This window comes from Caretta caretta, chromosome 3, assembly GCF_965140235.1.
Source record: "Caretta caretta isolate rCarCar2 chromosome 3, rCarCar1.hap1, whole genome shotgun sequence".
NCBI classification, from domain to species: domain Eukaryota; kingdom Metazoa; phylum Chordata; order Testudines; family Cheloniidae; genus Caretta; species Caretta caretta.
Window position 1 is genome coordinate 83,571,029 of NC_134208.1, and position 22,940 is coordinate 83,593,968.

A 22,940-nucleotide genomic window follows, 5' to 3' on the forward strand; every position below is an offset into this window, starting at 1 on the left:
CCAGAACTGGTGCTCCATCATCTGAAGCTGCTCCATGAAAATTGCCAACAACCTTGGATAGTTTCTATGTCCCACAGCAATCAAGCCTCCAAAGAATCATCATGTTTTCTGCGCCTTCTCTTGTCACTCTGCAAATACTGCAGGATCAGGCAGCCCATGCTTACAATGCTTATCACAGTAGTGCAGAGCTGTGCAGGATCCATACTTCTGTCACAGATGGCGGACAGCAAGGAGGGATGCGCAGGTTTGTGCGAGTGATTTTGAAAAGAGGAGTGAAACATTATGGGATGGAGAACATTGCATTATATAAAATTGAACCCGTGCTCCCAGTCACCACTGTGCAACTCGTTTCAGTCCCATGAGGCATTGCAAAACCTTCTCAAAACACCCAGTGCTACATGGTGGCAAGTTGCACAGTTGGATAGCTACCCACAGTACACTGCTCTCTGCATTGATACAAGCACTCCTAGTGAGGACATGCACTGCTGACACAAGGAGCATAGTGTGGAGATGCACAAGCGATGTAATATCTGCGGCGGCTTAACACCAAGATAACTTAAGTCGACATAATTCTATAGTGCAGATGTGGTCTCAGTGTAATGGTTACAGGCAACAGACTATGGGAGGAGCTGCCATATGTGATGATAAGCTTTGAAACTTGTTTATGTTTGTGTTGGCTGCTGTGGAGGCCATTAAAAGATGAGATGGCAGTAGAAACTAGTGGTTGAAAATCTGGTCTTTCTGGGTGGAGTAGCAGTTGTGGGGATGGGACGTGGAGCAGAGAAATACTAACAATGCAGTAATTGCTAGTGCCATTTTACTGGTGAAGCACAAGAATTATCAGGGCTGGCAGCAGCACTGCATGGTGGGACACCCACTGTTGTTCCTTTGGACAAAAATAGTAGGATGTATACCAAGCTACTATAGCAGAGGTGGGCAAACTATGGCCTGTGGGCCGCATCCGGCTCACGGCACCTGCCCGGCCCTTGAGCTCCCGCCCGGGGAGGCTAGCCCCTGGTCCCTCCCCTACTGTCCTTCCTCCCCCGCAGCCTCAGCTTGCCACACCGTCAGCGCTCTCGCCTACTGCTCCTGCCGGGCAATGCGGCGGCCTGGCTGGCTCTGGCCGGGCGGTGGGGCTGCAAGCTCCTGCCAGGCAGCGTGGCGGCGTAGCTGGCTCCATCATGGTAAGGAGGCAGGGAGGTTGGACAGGGAACAGGGGGAGGTTGGATGGGGCGAAGGTTCTGGGGGGGAGCAGTCAGGGTATGGGGAGCAGGGGGGGTTAGATAGCGGGTGGGGTCCTGGGGGGGCAGTTAGGAGCAGGGGTGTGGATAGGGGTCAGGGCAGTCAGGGAATGAGAACAGGGGTGTTGGATAGGCGTGGGAGTCCCGGGGGGCCTGTCAAGGGGCGGGGGTGTGGATAGGGGTTGGGACAGTCAGGGGACAGAGAGCAAGGGGGGTTGGATAGGGGGTAGGGTCCCGGGGGGACGGTAAGGGGACAAGGAGCAGGGGGAGTTGGATGGGTCGGGAGTTCAGAGGGGGGTAGTCAGGGGGTGGGAAGTGGGAGAGGGCAGATAGGGGATGGGGGCCAGGCTGTTTGGGGAGGCACAGCCTTCCCTACATAGCCCTTCATACAGTTTTGCAACCCGGATGTGCCCTTAGGTCAAAAAGTTTGCCCACCCCTGTACTACAGGCTGCAGACGATAGCCCACATTAGCTGACTGGGGAATTGGCCATACCAAGCTAGGGAAGTAGGCCATCCCCTACCCTCATGCTCTCTTGAGTATGAGATAGGTTTTCTGACCTGACTACACCAGGGAAAGAGACTCCTTATGCTCAAGTCCCTGTATCTTGCCTTAAAACCAGCAAAATGTGCTCCCCACTGAAAATGTTGGGATGTTACTGTTCAACATCAAAGTGTACTGGCATGCAAATGGAGGCACAGCATCTCTGTGCCCCAGATCTTGCTCTAGCCAGAAGTATTAGCCTTTCACTTTCAGTTACAAAATCTACATAATTGAAAAAAAACAACCCCATAAGCTGACCAACACCAAGAAATGTAAATTAACTGCAAAGATCCTTCATAAATTCACTATGCTGAAGCAAAGCTGCAACAATCTGCGTTACCGAAAGAAGCTCACATTCAATTTGGGGCACACTTGAGGGAAGCAGTTGCTACTTCCATGGAAGTCTCTGAATCAAATCCAGTAGTGTTGTAAACCATGGTGTAAATTATATGCAGCATGTAAGTTTAAAAAAAAATTGGAGTAAGTGGATACATGTGGTAAAGTAGTGTAAATTGCACCAATCTGGCACTCAGTAGGTTTGTAGAATGAGTACAGTTTATGCCAAGTGAGATAAGGGGTTTAAGTAGGAACTGCAAATAATCAGTGGCTGAGGCTTGCTTTATTTTACACCCTTCTTTTACTTTGTTTTGTACATTTCCTTTTTGACCTCTCTGCACATACAATATGCTTGTTTCACCCTTCTACTTAATGACAAATCAGCACATGCTACACTACATTACCACTTACTCCTCTGCCTTTACCAGTTGCCCTAGCATATGGCAGCGGTGGGGACTAGAGGCATGGCTGAGGCAGATCTGCACCCTACCCTAAGCGTCCCTCACTGCCACAAGTCCCACGGGAGCTCCAGCAGCATGAAGTGCAAGTGAGAGGTCTCAGGGCTACCCTAGTCTACATCTTCATCCCCTGAGCAAGGGAAACACAAGCAACGTCCCATTCTGTCCCTAGAGCCAGCCAGCGCAGGGATCAGTCACCCAGACCCTGGAGAGGTTAAGTGACTTGCCTAACATTATTCAGGAAGGATGTGGCAGAACGGAAACTGAACCCAGCTGTACCACATCCACATCCTTAACCTTCCCTACAAGACCAGCCTTCTTCCCTGTTGAGGAGTCAGAGGGGCATGAAAAATCCCCCTCTGAGACAGAGGAACCTGGTAAAATCACACACACCACTTCTCCTGCCGGGGCAACAGGCAGACATCCTCAGTCAACGTGAGCCGAACCAGTCCCAGCCTCCTAGGGGTAACTGAGCAAATGCACGGGCAGAAGGCTGCCCATGAGCCCCCCAGGGACGCGCCTCACCTCGGGCCCAGCCACGAAGGAGCTGCCCGCCCAGCTCCTCCTGCAGCCCAGAATAAACTACATTTCCCAGCACGCATCGCTCCCGGTCGCTTGGCGGGCGGAGGTGGCGCGTTGCATGCTGGGGCTTGTAGGCCCTGCGGGATGCGGTTCGGCCCCGAACGGAGGGAGAGAGGGTGGGGCCGAGCTCGGGCTCTGCCGCGCGCAGAGGGCGTGTCACGCACGGCGGCAGCGACCCGGCCGGGGGACGGCTCTGGCCGCTTCTCCTCCAGGCTCTGAGTGAAGTTACTTAGAAGGGCGGGGGAGGACCGACTCTGCCGGGAAGATGGCGGCGCCCGTGTCGCCCTTGGTTACCGCTGCCAGACACGCAGCCCGCCTGCTGCCGGCTCGGGCCGCGGCCCAGCAGAGAGGTCAGTGCCGGCCGCAAAGGGCGGGGGAGCCCGGGCTGGGTGCAGGCGGCGCCGCCTCGCCCCTGGGGGGCCCGGGCCAGCGCCGGCTCTGCCCGTATCGCCGGGGAGGCTGATGGGCCGGGGGTGCCCCGCGCTGTGATGCTCTGCGCGGGGTCCCCCCAGGCACTGGGCACCCCCACGTGGGCCTTCCCCCGCCAGGGCTGGAGGGAGAAGAAGCGCTGCGGTGTGTCCCTGCTGCTCGCTCCCCTGGCTCTGGGGGTCTGATAGGCTTGGGGCGCCCGGCGCTCCCTTCCCTGCGACTGGGAGTAAAGCGAGCGGCGCTGCCCTCTGCCCACCCCGCGGCTGCTGGGACGGAAGTGGGGTCGGGGGCTTCTTCTCCCTTGTCTGAGCAGCAGGTAAGTTGCTCAGATACGCATACGCTTCACGGAGCTACCCGCAGGCAGCAGCAGAATGGCGGGGAGGCTCAGCTCACTCCTTGGTGCAAGAAGGAAAGAGAGAGCCAGGAGCAAAGGACAGTGTCTCCTTCCCCCGGCAGTGGAAAGAATGAGCCTCTGTGTAACTGACACTTGGTGGGCAGCTGTAGCCCTGCTCCCAAGGAACAAACCACGTTTCTCGCTCAGTGTCCCATTATGGCTACGTGTACCTGCCCTCACCTGCTTGCCAGGGGAAGTTTTCTGGCATGTGGGCGAGGACATTTTCCAAGCCCCAGACGTATAAGGAGATGAGGTCCCTTTTCCTAAACTCATATGTTCGGAGTCCTCCTCTCTACTGGAGAAATTTACTAGCATAAACACCAGTTGCTCCCCCGCAATTGATTGAAATACACGTGTGTCCAAACACAAATGCTTCAGCTGATTATCAGGGCAGCCGCAATCATTGAGTTACCCCTGTAATTTGTAGAGGTAAGACCCTGATGGCATCTCAATCAACTGAATGCTAGTATGGTCACCTCCCACTGACATAATCAATAGCTGTCAGAGTTGACAGTTCCCTCTGCTGGCAAGCATCCTTGGTTCACTGGTTGAGTCTCCTCTCTGCTCTTCGCCCTATCGTCTTTAGCGCTCCTCCCTAGAAATGGCTCAGCCATGGGCCTCCCTTGTCTTGATCCCCCTACTATACCTTTGCAGGTCTGGATCCAATTATGGATCATTAAGTGAGGCTGCATTCTCTGCTTCCTGCTGTTTTGTACCTTCCCCTCTCCCTCCATGCCAGTAAAGCCTCCAGCTCTGTAAGTCCTCATAGTTTGCCAACTGCAAGTTCAGGTCTAACAAACTATGGGTAGGTTGTCAAAGTGAGACTATTGACCAGTGAGCCACAGATTGATCACCAGCTGGGGCTGCCGCAGGAGATGAGGAACTGCACTCTTCATCACCCTCTGTTGAATTTGGAGAACAGAAGCTGGTAACTAAATAGCGGAGTAATGAATAAGAATAAGGACAGGTCAGTTTTACAGAGTAATCTGTAAACTGTTTGATAAACTGGGCTCCTATGAATAGCATGTGTAGGTATACAGTCAAATGTAACATATATGTAGGAACAAAGAAGATAGATCAAATTTATGGGATAGGGGATTGTATTCTGGAAGGAATTGATTCTGAAAAGGACTTAGAAATCATGGTAGGCAAACCAACTGAACATGACTTCCCACAGTATTATGCTTTGGTTAAGGGGGCCAACATGGTCCTTGGATGTATAGGCAGGGGAAGATTGAATAGAAGGGAGGTAGTATTACCTTTGCAAACAGCATTAGTGGAATATTGTATCCAGTGCTTGTGAAAAATAGGGAAGAGTTCAGAAAAGAGCTATGAGAATGGTTTGAAGTCTGGAAAACATGCTTTACAGTGAGAATCGTAAGAAGTTTAACTCCGTTTAACTTAACCAAGAGAAGCTTAAGAAATGATTTGATCATGATTTGTGAATATCTTCATGGGGAGAAGTCCTCTTATAGTAGATACTTGAAGTTGATTGCTGTGAAATAATATGCAAATGAGCTGCAGTGTGTGCAGTATGACTTGTTCAGTATGTTGCTTCCTGCAAACATGACTCTGTGTATTGCCATAAAGAAAATAGAGCAGGCAGACCACCTAAGTAATGATCAGTGCACTGTGGGAAAGTAGACTCTTTGCTTGGCTGGTGTTATTACACCAGCAATTTCTGTCCACATTGCACAAGTGAAGACTGGCATAGTGGAAGACCATACAACGGTTAGCTTTGCTGAAAGGAAATCTAATGCAAACAGTTTGATTACCTTTGCATCATTATGAACATTTTTTGTGCAGATATGTGATGGACCAAGTGGTGCTTTGTATGCCAAATTTCTGTAGTCTCCACATTTGTTCTTCAAGCCTCTGTTTGTTCCTACAACCCATCCCATTTTAGCATTTTTTTCTTTTCTGCTGCATCTGTGCTTTGACTTCCAGTATTTCTGCAACCGGGCCTGGGGGAAGCAGCAGTCAGGTGTAACTGACTGTATTCCTGTTAATTTCATTTTGCTTCTTTTGTTGAGCCACAGGGGTAATATGTACCACAAGCAGAGGTTTAATTCTTTCTTCCCCTCCTTATTATTCGTACCTTTTTTCCATAGCAGTAGAGGAGATCACGTGTGAATCTCCTTTCAGAATGAAACAGAATGAAGATGATGTTGGGTTATACTTTTTTATACCTACCAGTTTTAGCCCGAGCGGAAAGCATTATGAGCAAGGCCCCATGTATTCTAACCCCTCTGTATGCTGTAGGCATCCCATCCTGTCTCTCTTGCATCTACTCTCCTCCCCTCCCTTACTCTTCTCATTAACCTCTCACTTTCCTCTGGATTTTCCCTGTCACAATACAAGTAAGCTTTAGTATTTCCCATCTGTTTGACTACTGCCCCATCTCCCTTCCCCCTTTCTTCTCTGAGTTCACTGAATGCACTGTTTACAATAATTGTCTGGAGTTGCTCTCTTCCAATTTTATCTGAGACTATTCTCCAATCCTGGTTCTGTCCCTTTCACTCAACTGAAATTGCTCTTGGCAAAGTCCCTAATGACCTCTTCCTAGCCAAAGCTCAGAACCCAGCACTCCATCATAATTGTCTTGACTTGTCAGCCATATTAACATAGTCAGTCATGCTCTTCTTGGATTCTTGTTCTCCTGTGGCTTCTGTGACTGTTCTTTCCTGGTTCTCCTCCTGCCTCTGAAATCACTCCTTCAGTCTGTCCTTCAGAGGATCCTTCCCCCTGCTCTCTCCCTCCCTGCCCGCACCACCACCCTCTGCAACTTTCAGTCTGAGATTCCACAGGGCTTTGTTCTTGGTTCCTTTCTCTTCCTTTACACCTTATTTCTGTGTAATCTTAGCCACAAACACAAATTCAACTACCATCTTTATGCAGACCTACCTCTCTACTCTGGACCTCTCTCCATCTGTTCAACTAAAATCTCAGCCTGTCTCTCTGACATCTCTTCATGGATATAGAATCGTAGGACTGGAAGGGACCTCGAGAGGTCCTCTATTCCAGTCCCCTGCACTCATTGCAGGACTAAGTATTATCTAGACCAGTGGTTCTTAACCTTTACTGCAGCCTGCACCCCTTTGGTTCTCAAAATATGTTCTCACAGCCCTTATGAAAAATTGTTGAAGTAGGTCAGTTCTTTAAACCTAGATATATTTTTTTGTTTGTATGTTACAGTAATCGTTAAAAAATGTATAAAGTTAATAAATATATAGGTTTGATGAAACAAAGTAGTTGTACTTATGGGCCTGTGCTTAATTTGTGTTTTCGATGATTTACCTTCTAAAAAAATCTGGCACGTCTCGCACCCCCAGAAAAGACATCTCCCACCCCCAGGGGGTGCATGCACCCCAGGTTAAGAGCCACTGATCTAGACCATTCCTGACAAGCTCTCTGATCCGGTTCCTTGATTTATTTGCCCCAGGCAGAGGTTTTCCCTGGAAGGAGAAAGGAACAAAGATGAACCCTCCTTGCGTGCACAACTGGGTTGCCATGAGGCAACCTGCACACATAATGGGACAGAGCTGCCCAATGTAGTGTGTGGAAAAGACAGAGAGCAAGGGAGACCCAGGTATGGGGGAAGGCGGCTTGGGGAAAGGACTGAACTGCGCCCTGTCCCATTTTGGATGAAGCAAAAAAAAAAATTGGAGGGAACCTCTTTTTGGCATCCCAAATCTTGGCGCCCTAGGCGGCCGACTGGTCTGCCTAGTGGTTACACCAGCCCTGCCTGAAGTCGTGGTAGGGGTAGGTCAATGTTTAATACTTTTAAGGTGGCATTTAGGAGGATTTAGCATTGAGTGGCCGCCTCCTAGTTGGTGGCGGGTGCCATCTGCCACCAATGCTGGTGAGGGGAGAGGTGGAGGTGCCTTTCTAGGATTATTTTTTGAAGACTAGGGACTAAGCGGAGGAGGCTTCATTTAAGAAGGGATGCTGGAAATTGTTTGAGGCAGGTAATATGTGCCTTTTTACACTGGCAGGCTGTGTGAGTGGATGATATACCAACATGTGGAACTGTGGGGGTTAGGTTGCACCTTACACCGTTCGGGGACTAATATTGCAGCTACATCCCTATGCCAGCTGTTCATGTGGAGCAGTGACTTGGATGGCAAATTGAATGTTTTTGTGACATTGAACACCTGCCCATGTACCCTGCCATTGGTAGTTTATTAGAGCCTTTTTTTTTTTTTTTTTAGATTTTTCCCTCCCAGTGGAACCGCAAGCATTGGCAGTAAGGATGGAGGTTTTTTTTTCCTTTAAAGGTAGGGGCCACTGTTTCCAGGTAGACACACACCTTTTAGGAGGTGGGCTTAGGTAGTGCAGGGATGTAATGTTGTTTTTTATGATGATGTTTGGCGTGGCTTAGGGCCCTTTTGGATTAATTTTGCTTGGGATTTAATTTGGGAGGGATACACAGGGCCAGGGGACCTGGGGCTCTCGGCAGGGGGCTGCCCCTGGGAAAATGCCCAGGTAATATGTGACGCCACATTCCCAGGATGCTAAGCCACAATTGCCCCCCTGCCAGTGGATAATCGATTGTTTTTTTCACCAGGGCCAATTTTGAAGAACAGTAAAATTAACAAAGGAGGCTGAAAGCGACGGAAACATGAGGATTTCGATAGAAATGTACCATCATACATACACTGTATTGCCCTGACGAATTCCATAGGCTTAAAGCAGCAAGAGCGGTTCCACAGCTTTTGTTTGGGGTGTTTTGGGGCTTTTGTTACTGCCTTGCACTGTTAACAAAGCAAAGGGGGAAAAAAAGCAACATATTATAAGTGCATCTATTGGGGAAACTGAGGCACATAAAATCCTCTAAGCCTTTAGTTATTTTGCTATGGCTTGTTTGGGCTTTTATTATGGATGTTCTTTGCCTGGTTTAGGAGGTTGTAACAACAATATTTTGTTTAGGGATTAGGGGTGGCTATTGCTTGCCAAGGGGCCTTCCATTTTGCCTTAGGCTTTTATTTTGCTTCAGGCCACCACAGGGGGAACAGAGTTTGTCCCTCGGGGATGCATGGAAGGTCCGGGGCCACCCACCATGTATTTCTCTGTGGCCCTAGGGTGTTTATTTGGACTATGCATTGTTCCCATGGCCCCTCCCCTCCAGCCTTGCGCCATACTGTGGCTTGAGCCCCATTGGTGGCTCGAACCATGGAGAGCCTTTGGAAGTACTTTTTTGTTTGTTTTGTAATTCAAATAATTCCATGGATAGATGGAAATCTGGATGGTTCAGGCAGGTGGCTGGTTCACAACTGAGGCCCACGACGTTATGATTAGAAACCGAGAAAGAAGCATAGGTTTTAAGCTGGTTGGCATGTGCCCATTTTAATTTACTGGGTAGCTGCAGCTGGTAAACTACCAGAGAAATGCAGTTTACCATGGGGTACGGGCCCATCCACTTAACATTTAAGGTATGGGCCGCTCTCCCCAGTTTTTGTAACATTACCTTATTTTTGACTTGCCACCCCCGGTCGTTTTTTTTTTTGAAGGTTTTTTTGCATCTGGCCTTTGTTTGTTTGTTTGTTTAGAGTGCCCTTTACTGCTTTACGGGTTTTAGAAAGTTTTTTTTTTAAGCTGGGCAATATACCAACCCTTTGGTGAATTGGCGGGCGAGCTTTTCTCCCATTTTCATAGATTGCCCCACATCATTGGGTAACCAAAAAGAATATGGGAGGGGGTGTACCCGGTACCTAGGCAGTTTGAATTGCGTAAAGCTGCCAAAATGGTTGTCAGCTTTTGGGGCCAGTTCATTTTCGAAGTAGAGCACATTTTCCAGAGGGCATTTTTTAGATTTTGGTTTTGCCTTTTTACAGTGCCACTGCTTTGTGGCCGATAACTGATGTGAATTTGTTGCTTAATGTTTAAGGCTGCCAGCAAGGATTTAAGGACTTTTTCCCCAAAAGCCACCCCCTGATTAGAAAACATAATTTAGGGTGTGCCGTACTGGCAGAAGATTTTCTTATAGAGTTTTTTGGCACCACTGCCACAGTATTAACCCGGGTTTGGAATGCCTTTGTTTAGGCAGAAAATACATTAATTATTACTAGGAGGTATTTAAGGTATTACATCCCTTTTATGTTGTTGGTAGTAAATTAGTAAAATTTATTTGCAGATGGTGCCATACCCCTTGGGTTTTTTGCCCCTGCAAAACAGGGAGCTGGGCCTCTCGCTTTACCTGGGCACACTTAAGGCATCCCTCTACGATTCGTTGCATCATTTGTTTTTGTTTTGGCCACTGTGCCACTGTTTGACTTTGAATAGGGTTTCCTCCACCCCCTCATATGCCCACTCATGTAATTTCCAGACCATGTTGTTTTGCTTGGTGGTAGCTAATTTTGTGATTAAGGCTGCTACCTTAGAACAAATTTGAGTTAGTTTGTTTACTTGTTTGTTTTATTTATGAAGTAATCCCTTATCCTTATAGGCATGTGATTTTACCCAGGCAATGTAAACCTTCCCCTTTTGTGCTTTATATAATGCCATTATTTTTTGCCACTTTTTTGATGTTTGATGGGCTTGCGGTTTGCGGTGTTTTAATTTTTTTTTTAATAAAACATATACGTTGATACCCCCTGCACCACATATCTATTGTTTGGAATGAGGTATACCGCACAGTTCTCCCCCAACTGAGCGTTATATTTTAGAACCTGGAGCACTGCCTTTATTTTGGCATTTTGTGCTGAGCCATGCGCTACGTTTTTGGTGAGGCTCACCCCCATCCCCCCCACTGAAAGCTGCTCACTGGGCGTACCAATTCCCTTGGTGGAAAAAGAAGGAGCCATTGGTAAACCATAAATGATTGGCCCGGTTTGGATTGTGAAGGATTGGGAGGGGATCCCATTCCCAGGCAGCTGTCCATTTCCGCTTGGCAACCTTGCAGGAATGCTTTGCACCGTTTCACCAGGGCCGTGCTGAGCAGGTCCGGGGACTGCAGAGTTTTTGAGGCCACCCTCCTTTGAGTGAGAAACAGGGTCCACTGTGCCAAGCGGGTGTTTGAGACTGAACGCATTTTGGACCCGGTTAAAATGTATTTTAAGTGTGTGTGCGGGGTTTGCAGTACTATTGGTGCTCCTTCAGTGTATGCCTGGAAAGTTTGCACTGCCCATACCGCCGCCAAGCTTTTTTTTTTTTTTTTACAGGGGCTATATTTTATCTTTGGCTGCTGTAGCGCCCGGGAATTGTATGCAACTGGGATTAGCAGACCCTTCGTGATTTTTTGAAGGAGGACGGCCCCCAGTGCCTCCGGACCACAGGACAGCCAAAGGTAAAAGGGCTTGGCAATGCCTGGGAAAGCGAGGGCCAGTGCTTGCACGGCAGCCCGCTTTAAGGCATTAAAGGTGTTTTTTTGTGGTTCCTCGGCCCAGTGCCACGAGCCCTCTTTTTAAGCAGTGCCCACAAGTGAGAGTGGCAAAATTGGGAATGTGGTTTCGAATAAAGTTAAAGCCCACGAAAATAGTGCGCAATTGTTTTAAGTTGGTGGGCTTTTTCATCTTACACAATGCACGGACCTTGGCTACATTTACTAGCCTGCCCCTTTCCCACAGGGTGATGCCCAAGTAGATGACTGACTGCTGGACCAAATGTGCCTTTTTTAATGACACCTTGAACCCAGTTTTTTATTTAGAATTGTTTTCGTAAAGTTTTGCGCCAGGGGTTTTGTTTTTCCATGCACCAACAAATTATTCACGTATGAAATGACATGGCAACGGACCTTCGGGGGCAATTCATCTAGCATAGCCACCACATGCTGGTGGGTGATGGAGGGGGCATTGTGGAATCCCATGGGGACGCATGTGAAAGTCAACTGTTTTCCCCTAAACTGAAATGCAAAGCGGTCTTGGGAGGCAGGGGTAAGGGGTAAGGCAAAAAAGCAGTTGGCTAGGTTAATAACCGAAAACCATTTGTTTTGTGGCTGCACATGGAGCAAGACCTTAGGCATTGAAGTGACTACTGGTGCCATTATGGGGGTGTTTTGCTTTATTTTTTTGGTAATTTATGGTAAGGCGTTAGGCCTGCCCTCCCGCCTTTAATACCAGAAAGACCAGGCTATTAAAGGGGCTATGGGTAGTTTGCAGCACCCCTTGTCTTTTCAAATTGGCAATTACCCCTGCAATAACCTCCTCCACTGCTTTGGAATAAGGATATTGTTGTTGCAGGGGAACCAGGGACTCCACCTCCTCCACTAGCGCCGTTTTATGCCTACCACACTTGGAGGGATATGTTTGCCAGACCCCTGGCACCACTTGTTTTCAATATGCCTCCTCCTCTGCAGTTAAAGCTGCCAATATGGCGGTGGCAAACCTACCCCCCTCGTCCCGGGGCAGGGGCATGCCCCTCTCCTGCCATAGTGTGCCCCCTTGATCGTAAGGATTAAACCACAGCCGCTGCTCCAGCATTCATGGCATTCCCCAAATTACCTTTTTTATAGAGGAGGGGTTAATGATAAATGAGGCATGTAAAACTGTTTTTACAATCGTTACTGGGACTTGGTTCCGGGTTAGTTGCTGTTGCGGCTTCGAATTGAAGGCAGAGACCCGGGTAGGAGGCCCTGGGTTGCCCTTAGCAGGGATAAAATTTAATACATTTATACCAGCCCCATTGTCCAACAGGGCCACGCATGGACTCTGAATGACTACAACAGCAATTTTGGGGCGGCGGTTGGAGTTTTAGGTTCCTTTACCCTGATACTGCCAGCGGGACGCCTGGCTGACAATGGGGCTGCCCTAACCGAAGCCCTCCCTGGGGTTCCTAGCCCATGGGAGTTGCTTGTGGAGCTGGCGATAATTCTCCACCGATGGGGCGGAAGGGGTGGCTGCTGCCACAGGCCGGGGCAGGGGTGGCATATCACTCAACGTGTGGGCCTGGGTTTTGGAGATGCTGGCGGCCCATTCATCCCACCTGGCCGAGAGGGCCAAGAGCCTTTTTACTAACACTAAAGTGGGTTTTTTATACCATCTGTTCATATCCTCTGCCAGAGCCCGGAGGGAGCTCCAAGCTTGCCTACGGACTGCCATTTTGGTTTTATATACCTTCTTCTTAGTTAGTGGCAAAGACTGGCCCTCTTTGGGGCGCCGGTTTGATTGGCTTTTAACTGGCTTTGTTTCGCCGTTCCTGGGTACCCAGTTAGTATATGTGGGGGTACCTTCCACCTTTTGGGTGGCTTGGAGCGCTGCCACCTTTACCCTTTTAATTGGTTTTTTGAAATGCTTAGCAATTTGCATAATTTTATTTTTAATGCCTTCCAGGTGACGGGTTTGTCCTTGGCCCAAAGCCCCAATTTATCTCTTCACCAATTATTTATCCGTTTTGTAAGCTTTTGTAACTGAGCAATGGTTCAGGGACGTTGGGACAAGTGACACTGTGCTGCGGTCACTGGCTGGATTTTCTTCACGACCAGCGCGATTAAACGTTGTTGATAAAAATAATTTAACCTGGTTTGTTCCAGGGCCTGGTCCAGGTTTGACAGATATTTTCATTTTTCTTGGGTGGAAAGAAGGACTTTCGCCACAGCTTGCACAACAAGCAACCCCTCTCCCTGCAGCTGACCCACTGCGATTTTTAGGGTGGAGGCCAGCTTTGAACTGGCAGCGGTGAGCACCCGCTTAATTTTTTGCTGGGACAAATTATTTACAGGTATGATATTTTAGAAGGAAAGAAGCCAGGTAGCAGCTTTTTTTATTTTAAACCGGCCAAACTCGCGAGCCAGCATGGAGATGTTAGCCGGGCCCAGCAGACTTTGAATTCTGGCTGAAACACTCTGAGTTTCGACCCAAGCCCCATCCTGGAGTTGTTTGATGGACCTCTCCTTAGTTTTAATGAGGGCTGCTATGGGGGTGCAACAAGGTTTTGCCCAAAATTGAGGATTCTCACAGAGGGAGAGATTAAAGCCCTTACAAGGGTTACCTGATTTATTTTTCGTGAGGCTTGCCACTTGGACAGAACGCACGGCCAATTGGCATTTTAACTGTTTAATTTTTTTTTTATGGTGAGCACACTGCCTTTGCGGTGTATTTTGCATACGAATGGTTAAATCCTCAACAAGTTCTTGAAGGACTGGTACTTGCATAGCTAGTGCTTCCAGGCAGGTGCGTTTTGCCTTTTTCGTCTGGAAGTTTTGTTTTAAGGCTTGCAACTTGTTCTGAGCATAGGCTTGGGTTGCAGCGTGGTTAGTAATTTGCATTTTTAGTTGCTTAATTTTTACCAGCAATCAGGTACACACCTTTTCCCCAACTGTTCTTTTTGTCTCAACAACATTTGATACCACATGGCCGCTGCAGTTTAGATTAATCCCACAGCTGCTGCTAGGTTTTTACCCTTTTGCTTTTTATACTTGGCATACAGGTCTAACAAGTCCTGCCTAGTATGTACGCTTTTTTGAAGCTCCGCCACAGAACTCCAGGGATTGTATCCCACCTTGGTGAGAGCCCTCTCCAACTGGGAGAGGTTCTCTCCCCCCTTTGAAAGAGGCAGCAGGGTTTCGTCCCTCTTTGCTGCCTCTCCCATGGTTCGGACTTCCATGACACCAGCGGGCCGAGCAGCCGGACTTCCGTGTCCGTGCCCCCTAATGCCCGTGCGTCCAGCCGTGAACCCACCATTGATGCCATCGCCCATGACTGCAGGACTCCCAAGTCAGCAGCTATACCCTTTGTTTTTTGAACATGTTATTACAATTTGGTAGTACCACTCTTAAGGTGTTTTTAATTACTTGAGATTTTACATTGCCCACGTTAGCACTGGGACTTGCAATGCTCACCCCTGGGCTGGAGGGAGAGACGCTAAGTCTCCCTCCATATTACTCGGTCCTCTACCACCGAGGGTTTATGCACTAAATCCCAAACCCTTCGCAGACAGAGTGCGGAGCTTTAAGTTTTTCTTTTTTGCTTAGTTATACTACAGCTGAGGTCTCATGCACCGAGGATTATCCCTTCCGTTTGGAGAGAGGGACTCTAAGCCCTCTTCCCATTGCCCGGTACTTTTACGACCGGGGGTAGACCCACCTGCACCCTTCCACCGCCGACCAGGGTGGAAAGAGGAATGCTAAACCTCCCTCCGGTTTTCAATCCTGCTATGACTGAGGGTGGGGCCACCTTTAATCATATAAAATCCTTAACATGCAATACCAACAGTGCCGGACACAGAAAACATGAAATACCAAGGACAAAACAGTTGGTGGTCTCCGCAGGGCTCCTCCCCTCCACATTTCTCCACCAAAACAGATTGTTGTTACCAATCTGCCTGAAGCATCAGGTGATCAGTATGAGGCCACAGGATCATTAAGGGAGGAGATAACGGAACACGCCAAGGGTTTAAATTTTAAAGCTTTATTGATAAAATAATAAAATAACAGCGGAGAGTGCTGGAAATGCTTTCACATCACTTAAAGGAAGGAAGAAAGCGTTAGTGCACCAAGCTCTAACCCACTTTCATACTTACATACGCCCGATCCAAAGCTGGCCAAGCCCGGGTGTAACGTAAGAAGAAGAGAGGGGGAAGGGTGGACAGGAGTGCAGTCCTGGGCCTAGGTCGTCCGAGGATCTGCTGTGATCTCCAAGTTGCTCCAGCTTTCAGGAGGGTTTTAAGTAGTCACTGTTATTTTGATATTACATTCAATTTACTTTGTACCAGCATTTTTGGTTTTTTTAGTTTATTTAATATTTTTGGGGGGTTGGGCTGCCATCATGTGACTGCCTTATAAAATTTGTCAGGAGCAAATCTGGAGGCTTTAGCAGCTGTGTACAAATTTTTGCCGTAGTGGAGGAACGAGAGCAGTTTGGGATTATGGGAAGACACATGAGCTGCATGTTCATACTAAAAACGATAAGCTTTGGAATAGTTAACAATGTTGCTACTTAACTTGACCCTTTTAAGTTACAGACTTAAGCTTGATCTGTACTACAGGGCTAGGTTGACATAAGCTGCCTTGTGTTGACCTAGCTGTGGAAGTGTCTTTGCTTAAGTTTGGCTTCCTCTGATGTAAGTGCATCTCTATGCCAATGTAGTAGCACCACTTCTCCAAGCAATGTAGATATAATTAGGTCAATGCAGTGCCAGCATAGACATTGTGTTGCTTATGCTGACTGTTACTGGCTTTCAGGACCTGTCCCAATATGCCTCATGCTGACAATAAAATCCATACAAGTGTTCCTCATGCAGGCGTGCACTGCCAACATAAGGAGCCAAATGTGTGCACACACACGCAATTTAATAACTATGGTGGCTATATGCCGATGTAAGTTAGGTCAACATGATTTTATAGTGTAGACACAGCCTTAATGCATTGAGATCAATAGGGTCTCCCCTCTCAGACCTATTGTTTTAGGGTGTTTGCAGAGTTGGGAATCCATCATTACATTGGTTTATGCTCTGTCCCGTGTGACACAACCAGAGTACAATCCAGACTAATGCGTAGCTGTGTCACCCTTGCCCTCCAACCTGAGGTGCCCTTTACAAAGCTTTGCTGCTGCAGCCTCTGACCTGAACTGTTCACGTACAGCCTCCAGCATGCAAGTCGCTCACAGTTCTGGGCTGCAGCCAGCCATCCACACTTAGGCTCTTAGCATCTTGAATTATACTGTAGGGTGACCCCAACGCACTCCCAGTCCCAGATTTTCCCCCAAGAAGTGTATGTCCTGTACTGCCCAGCCTTCTGGATAATAGAAATTTATATAGATCTGTTATTTCATCAATGGAAATAATATGCACACATTTTGTTATCCCAAATGGAGTATCCCATACACTTCAGTTTAAATACACTGGATTAGGTAAAACAAGTTTATTAACTACAAAGAGAGAGAGCTTTTTAAATGAATACAAGTAATGAGGCATAAAAGTCGAAATGTTTACAAGAAAAATAGAGATAAAATGCAACTAATGCCTAATTTAACTATGTTAAATTCAAAGCAAAGTTTTTCTTACCACAGGTCCTCAACAGGCTTACTGGCCAAACTGTTTAGGCCAGGACTCATTCTTCTGTTTAATGGCTGTTTCCTTTGTTCCTTCTCATGCAGTAAATCAATGGACAGAGAGAGAGAGAGAGAGAGGAGGAAGGGCGTCTTAGGCCTTGTCTAAACTTCAGAGATATGTCGACAATCAAGAAGTGCTATAATAAAAATCAGTATTGCATATTCACACAGTCTCCCTCTGTCAGCAAAGTGTGTTCACAGTTGGGGCATTGTCATCGACAATGTGAGCAATGCACTGTGGGTACGTATCCCACAGTCCAGCTCAACACATTCTGCTGCTAGGTCTTGTGGGAGGGCAGAGGGGATTGCGGTGCATCTTGGGACCAGACTCAGTGTCCCATGATACATTGTTTTCTGTCGCAGCATTCCATTGGCTTCCAGCTTTCTTTCATGGCATTTTTCAACGGCCCTTGTTTGCTGTTCACCCCGCCATCTCTGTGGGAAGGGATGGATCCCGCACTGCTCTCCTATGCTCTGATCACTGTCATGAAGACATTGCGGATGGCAGTGCAGTTAATCACGAAGTTCCTAATCGAAGAAGACTCCCAGTTGCCTGACATGCTGTGTGTTATGGACAGGAGCAACTTTAGATTGCTTTTGGCATTCACGGAACGGCTGCGACGGTGGACCGTCGCTTTTGGGCTCGGGAAACAAGCACTGAATGGTGGGATCATATCGCAGATCTGGGATGACGAGCAGTGGCTACAGAACTTTTGGATGCAGAAAGCCACCTTCCTGGAACTGTGTGCGTAAGGACACCAGAATGGGAATCGCTGTGTGGAAGCTGGTGACTGCTCCAGACTCCAGACTGCTACCAGCCAGTTGTGAATCAATTTGGAGTCGGGAAGTCGACTGTTGGGTGTGTTAATGCAAGTATGCAGGGCAATTAATTGCATCCTGCTACGAAGGACTGTGACTCTGGGAAATGTGCGTGAAATAGCGGACGGTTTTCAGAAATGGGAAAAGAGGGGTGGATAGATGGCACACACATTCCAATTTTGACATCAGACCACCTTGCGACAGAGTACATCAATAGGAAGGTATACTTCTCCATGGTGTTGCAGGTGCTTGTGGATCACCATGGGCGTTTCATCAGTGTGGGGTGGTCCAAGAAGGTGCGTGATGCATGCATCTTCAGGGACACTGGCCTGTATAGAAAGCTACAAGTGGAGTCTTTCTTTCCAGACCAGAAGATTGTAGTGGGGGATATTACACAGGAAACCCGGACAGAAGTAAGGAGCTGTTCAACAATAGGCTGAGTAGGTGACAGGTGACAGTGGAATGTGCCTTTGGCAGATTAAAGGTGTGCTGGCGATGCCTTTATGACAAGTTAGACCTCAATGAGGATAATATTCCCATGGTCATAGCCGTGTGTTGTACATTGCATAATCTTTGTGAAGCTAAGGGTGAAAGGTTTGCTCAGGCGTGGCTGCTGATTTTCAACAGCCAGATACCAGGGCTATCAGAGAGGCCCATAGGGGGGCAATTCGAATCAGGGAAGCTTTGAGGCAACACTTTGAAAATGAGAACCAGTAATGTATATCTCTGTGATTGGTGCTGCAGTGTTACATTATATGTAGTTTTCCTAGGAAACAATGGTGACATTTGGGGCCTTAAATTCTAGTAAGCAAATAATGAAACTGCCTGTGTAGGTATTGATAGTGCCTGCTATCTCAATTTGTAGAAAGCAAATAAAGATGAGTTACCATTCAAAAACTTTGCTTTTATTGCACAAGAAACAACACACACGCAAACGCTTGGAGGGAAAAGAGGTACTAGGGACGGGCAGACTCTCAGAGCTGTGTTTAGGTCTAGCTGTCATTTTGAAAGTTGTCCGAGGGGGTGGAGTGAACGGGAAAACGAGAAGTCTCAAAAAGTGGAAAGGACTGTGTGGACGGAGTTTGGGAGGGGGCATGGAAAAGAGTTCTGAATATGCTGCAGGAGACGGCAGGCACGCATCTGCTCAGTCTGCAGCATTATTAAGGACTTCAGCATCTGCGTTTGCTCCTCCATGACTTTAATCATCCGCTCAGTAGCATCCTTAACAAACTCATGATTTTCTTTTCTGTCCTGTCTTTCCACTCCTTGTGTTCCCTTTTCTCTGCATTGGAGACCTGCAATGAACCTCCCAGAATGTCTTCTTTGCTCCATCTTGGGCACTTTCTTATCTGGCAGAGACACTCGGCAAGTGTGTGTGGGATGTTCCCCAAGGCCACATCTGCTGAAGCACAAGGAACAATGCACAGAAGCATGATTGTTAAGTTCACTCACAGCACTCATGTCACTCTGGTAACATAACAATCACTTTCTCACTGACCCTTGGCAAGCACACATCTCGGCGAACACCCAAAGAATGATGAGTGTTGGTTGGGGGTGGGAGGCCACTCTATATGGGAATAGAGCACTCTGCAAGGGTTGCAGTGCAGCCAACTAGAGAAAAAAATTCTAAAATTATCCCACACTTTTCCACAGGCGGGGGTCATTGTAGCAGATATCTCACTTCTGAAGGTAAGCAGGGAAGCAAGGGCATATCTACTACACGCTTGTGGCTTCCGCCCTGGTCCTTATGTTGCTTGCCTTTGTGCCTCTTGTGTCTCTGCACAAGTGATTGCCGAATGGCACGGGAAAGTTTCCTACAATGGGGGAAGGAACAAAGCAGTTCTGCCAAGGAATTTTCAGCAGAGGATTGTCGAGTACCTCCAGGAAACTTTCCTAGAGATCTCTCTGGTGGATTCTCGAAACATCTCGGCATGCATCAACACCCTGTTCTATTGTGCTGATTAGCTGTACCAGGGAAAGTCCAGCACACGGAAACAAGCCAGCCTTGTATATTTCTATACCCTGAACCCACCTCCACACTACACAAACCACAGCCACTAACCAGGCATCTCCTCTCCTGCATCTTGCTCGTCAGAGAGCAACTGCTGAGACTGGTAGACACCTCCGGAGAGGTGAACAGTTTCTGGCTGCCTGCCCCACCAGGCGACCCTGCCAGGAGCTCCACATTGTTGTCTAACTCCACCTCTTCATCAATGACTTCGTCCTTCGGGTTAGGTCCTCTTTCCAGCATCTCCAGGCCCACCGGAGTATCCATGGGGCTCTTGACAGTGGAGGTGGGGTCGCCACTGAGGATAGCATCCAGCTCCTTGTAGAACTGGCAGGTCTTAGGTGCAGCACTGGAGCGATGGTTCGCCTCCCTCGCCTTATGGTACACCTGCCTCAGCTCCTTTATCTTCACTCTGCACTGCAGCGTGTCCCAATCATAGCCCTTTTTGCACAAGCCTCGAGAAATCTGCCCATAGGTATCCCAATTCCTATGGCTCAGTCTCAGCTGGGACTGCACAGCCTCCTCTCCCCATATACTGGAGGAGATCCAGCAGCTTTGCAGTGGTCCAAGTGGGAGAGTGTTTGCTGTAATAAGCCGCTATGGTCACCTGTGAAGATGTGATGAGACCTTTCCATGCCGAGCCAACAGGAAATGGAATTTCAAAAATTCCCAGGGCTTCTAAGGGGGAGGGGTGGATAGTTGTTTACCTGGCTGCAGGGCAGTGGAGTTCAAACTGCTGACCAGAACGGTCAGGATGGGCATTGTGGGACACCTCCTGCGGGCCAACTAAAGCGATAAAATCAAGCGTGGCGTCGACACTGGCACTTCGTTGACAAAAATTTTTTGCAAAAAGCCTTGTCGTTTGTCGGGGTAGTTTTATTTTGTTGTCAAAACAGGACATTTTTGCCACCAAAGATTGCATTGCAGTGTGTTTTGACAAAAGCGGCCTTTTGTTGACAAAACTCAATAGTGTAGACAAGGCCTTAATGTAGATTCTTTTTGCCCCTGCTCCCTTTCCAGCCAGAGAATGGTCACTTAGCATGTAATGGCCCATCAGCCTTGTTTACACCTAGTTTACCCTTTGTCTCCCTTCCTGCTTGATGACTCTGTTTACTGCTTAAATGCAGATTAAGCAGAGCACACATTTTCTTTGAGACAGACCTGTTTGCCAACTTCTGTTTGGGCAGGGCTGTGGTTTGGAATCTGTGTTAATACCACTAAACAGTGGCATCTTATAAATTCATATACAGGATTTTACCAGGACAATAATGACCAGCAAATTATGAGTTTTCAAATAACACCTCACAAGACATACCTTGTACAAAGATTTCTACAATAGTGGACATGGGTATATTCTGTCACACCATGTTTTCAAGATTTTCTTTCCAATCGTAAGGACTATACATGGGGCTATTCCTATGAGCAGCAGTAGCACAGGCAGTCCTCTCATATCATAATAGTGAAGCAGCTGGGGGAAAAAACGGAATTCCAGGGCTAATAACAATACTTTATACTTTTTCTGAGGAGCTTTATAGTACCATAACGGGTAAACTATAGGTGGGGTAAGTGACTTGCCCAGGGTCATGTAGTGAACTGATGGCAAAGATGAGAATAAAGCCCAGAAGTCCTGACTACTATTTCCTTCCTGTAACACTGCCTCTTGGAATTTGAAACATCAACGTTGGTAAGTTGGAAATACATACTGAGGGCTTGTCTTACACTGGCACTTTACATAATTCTACATTTGTAAGTTCAACTTTCATGATAAAGAGATTGCAATACAGTACTTGTATTAGGTGAATTGAAAAATACTATTTTGTTTTTTACAGTGGAAATATTTGTAATAAAAAATAAATATAAAGTGAGCACTGTACACTTTGTATTCTGTTATAATTGAAATCAATATATTCGAAAATGTAGAAAACACCCAAAAATATTTAAATACATGGTATTCTATTATTAACTGCGATTAATTGCAATTAATTTTTTTAATTGCTTTACAGCTCGAATCAAAATCAAAACTGATTGATCAGTTTCAGTGCTGCTGCAAGTTTCTGAATAGCAGCAGGAAAAACTGACAAGGTTCAATTTAATTTTCACCCTGCTGTAGGTTGGCAAGACTAGGGGACTGGAATTGTCTATCACAAATGTAGGAAGATATCACTGCATTGTTTTATGTTTGGTTTACATTCAAATGGTGATCTTTGCAACAATAAACAATATTCTAAAAAAGAAAGATTAGATGCAGCAGAAGTTGCTCTTAGGTTCCTCGCTTGCCAGGAAAATTTTTATACTTGTAAATGGATTTTTCAAGCCCTAAGTTCATGTATTCTTGTTTGCTTCAGGTTTTGTTTTTTATTTTCTGTTAGTAAGAGGTTTCTTTCACTTTATTTCATTATCAATATCTTCTGGCATGTTGATCAGTAATATTTGGGTAGTAGACAGCCAGCAGGGCAGCAAAATTGGCTGCATGCAATAAAATGAGATTAAATTTGAATACATGGATTTTAGGAACAGAAATAAAAATACTGATACAAACTGGAGTCAGCTCTCTAGAAAGCAGTGAATTTAAGAAGAGAGAGTGACAATGTATAACAAAATAAACAAGCTTGGAATGTAGCACTCTTGTGAAAAAAGCCAATTCTGTTTTTGTATAAATACACAGATTTCATATAAAATTAGGGGAATCTGATATGGCTTTTCACTCTGCTGTGACCATGTCAGAAATATTACATGTAATCGTCACAGTTTAAGAAGGATACTTTTGAGTGTGGAGGGAAATAGAGAAAACATACACAGAGCTTTGTGATATATAATACAAGCATTAGAGGGTAGGCAGGAAGAGAAATGGTCAGAGTCCAGTTTCTACACTCTGGAAAATAAAAGCTTGCAGGGAAGTGCTATATACCGTAAATGAAGAAAGCATTGTTGACATTACCACAAAATGATAGAATAAGAAATTGTAAGAAGTGTAAGAATAAGGAAGGAAGAATATTCTGGTGTACATTTGCTACGTTTTGCTCATAATAATGAAGAATCCCCTTCTCTGGATCTGTTCAAGAACAGGTAACAGTAGAGAAGCAGTGTTAATGATATATGGATCAGTCCTGTAAAATACTGGATGACTGAGAAGTCTATTCTGGCCATG

At 46.9% G+C, this 22,940-nt stretch overlaps 1 protein-coding gene across 3 annotated transcripts in view; it reads left to right on the forward strand.

Annotated features, from left to right (window-relative positions):
* The first annotated feature begins 3,252 nt into the window (after positions 1–3,252).
* AFG1L (AFG1 like ATPase) overlaps positions 3,253–22,940 on the forward strand; it is a 135,545-nt gene continuing 115,857 nt past the window's right edge. The window contains exons 1-2 of one of the 3 annotated variants that reach the window (XM_075126624.1): positions 3,253–3,509; positions 8,194–8,259. In XM_075126624.1, coding sequence (XP_074982725.1) covers positions 3,425–3,509; positions 8,194–8,259 — 151 coding nt within the window. In that variant the 5' untranslated portion in view covers positions 3,253–3,424. The other 2 variants (XM_075126625.1, XM_048844860.2) reach the window with 2 other exon arrangements.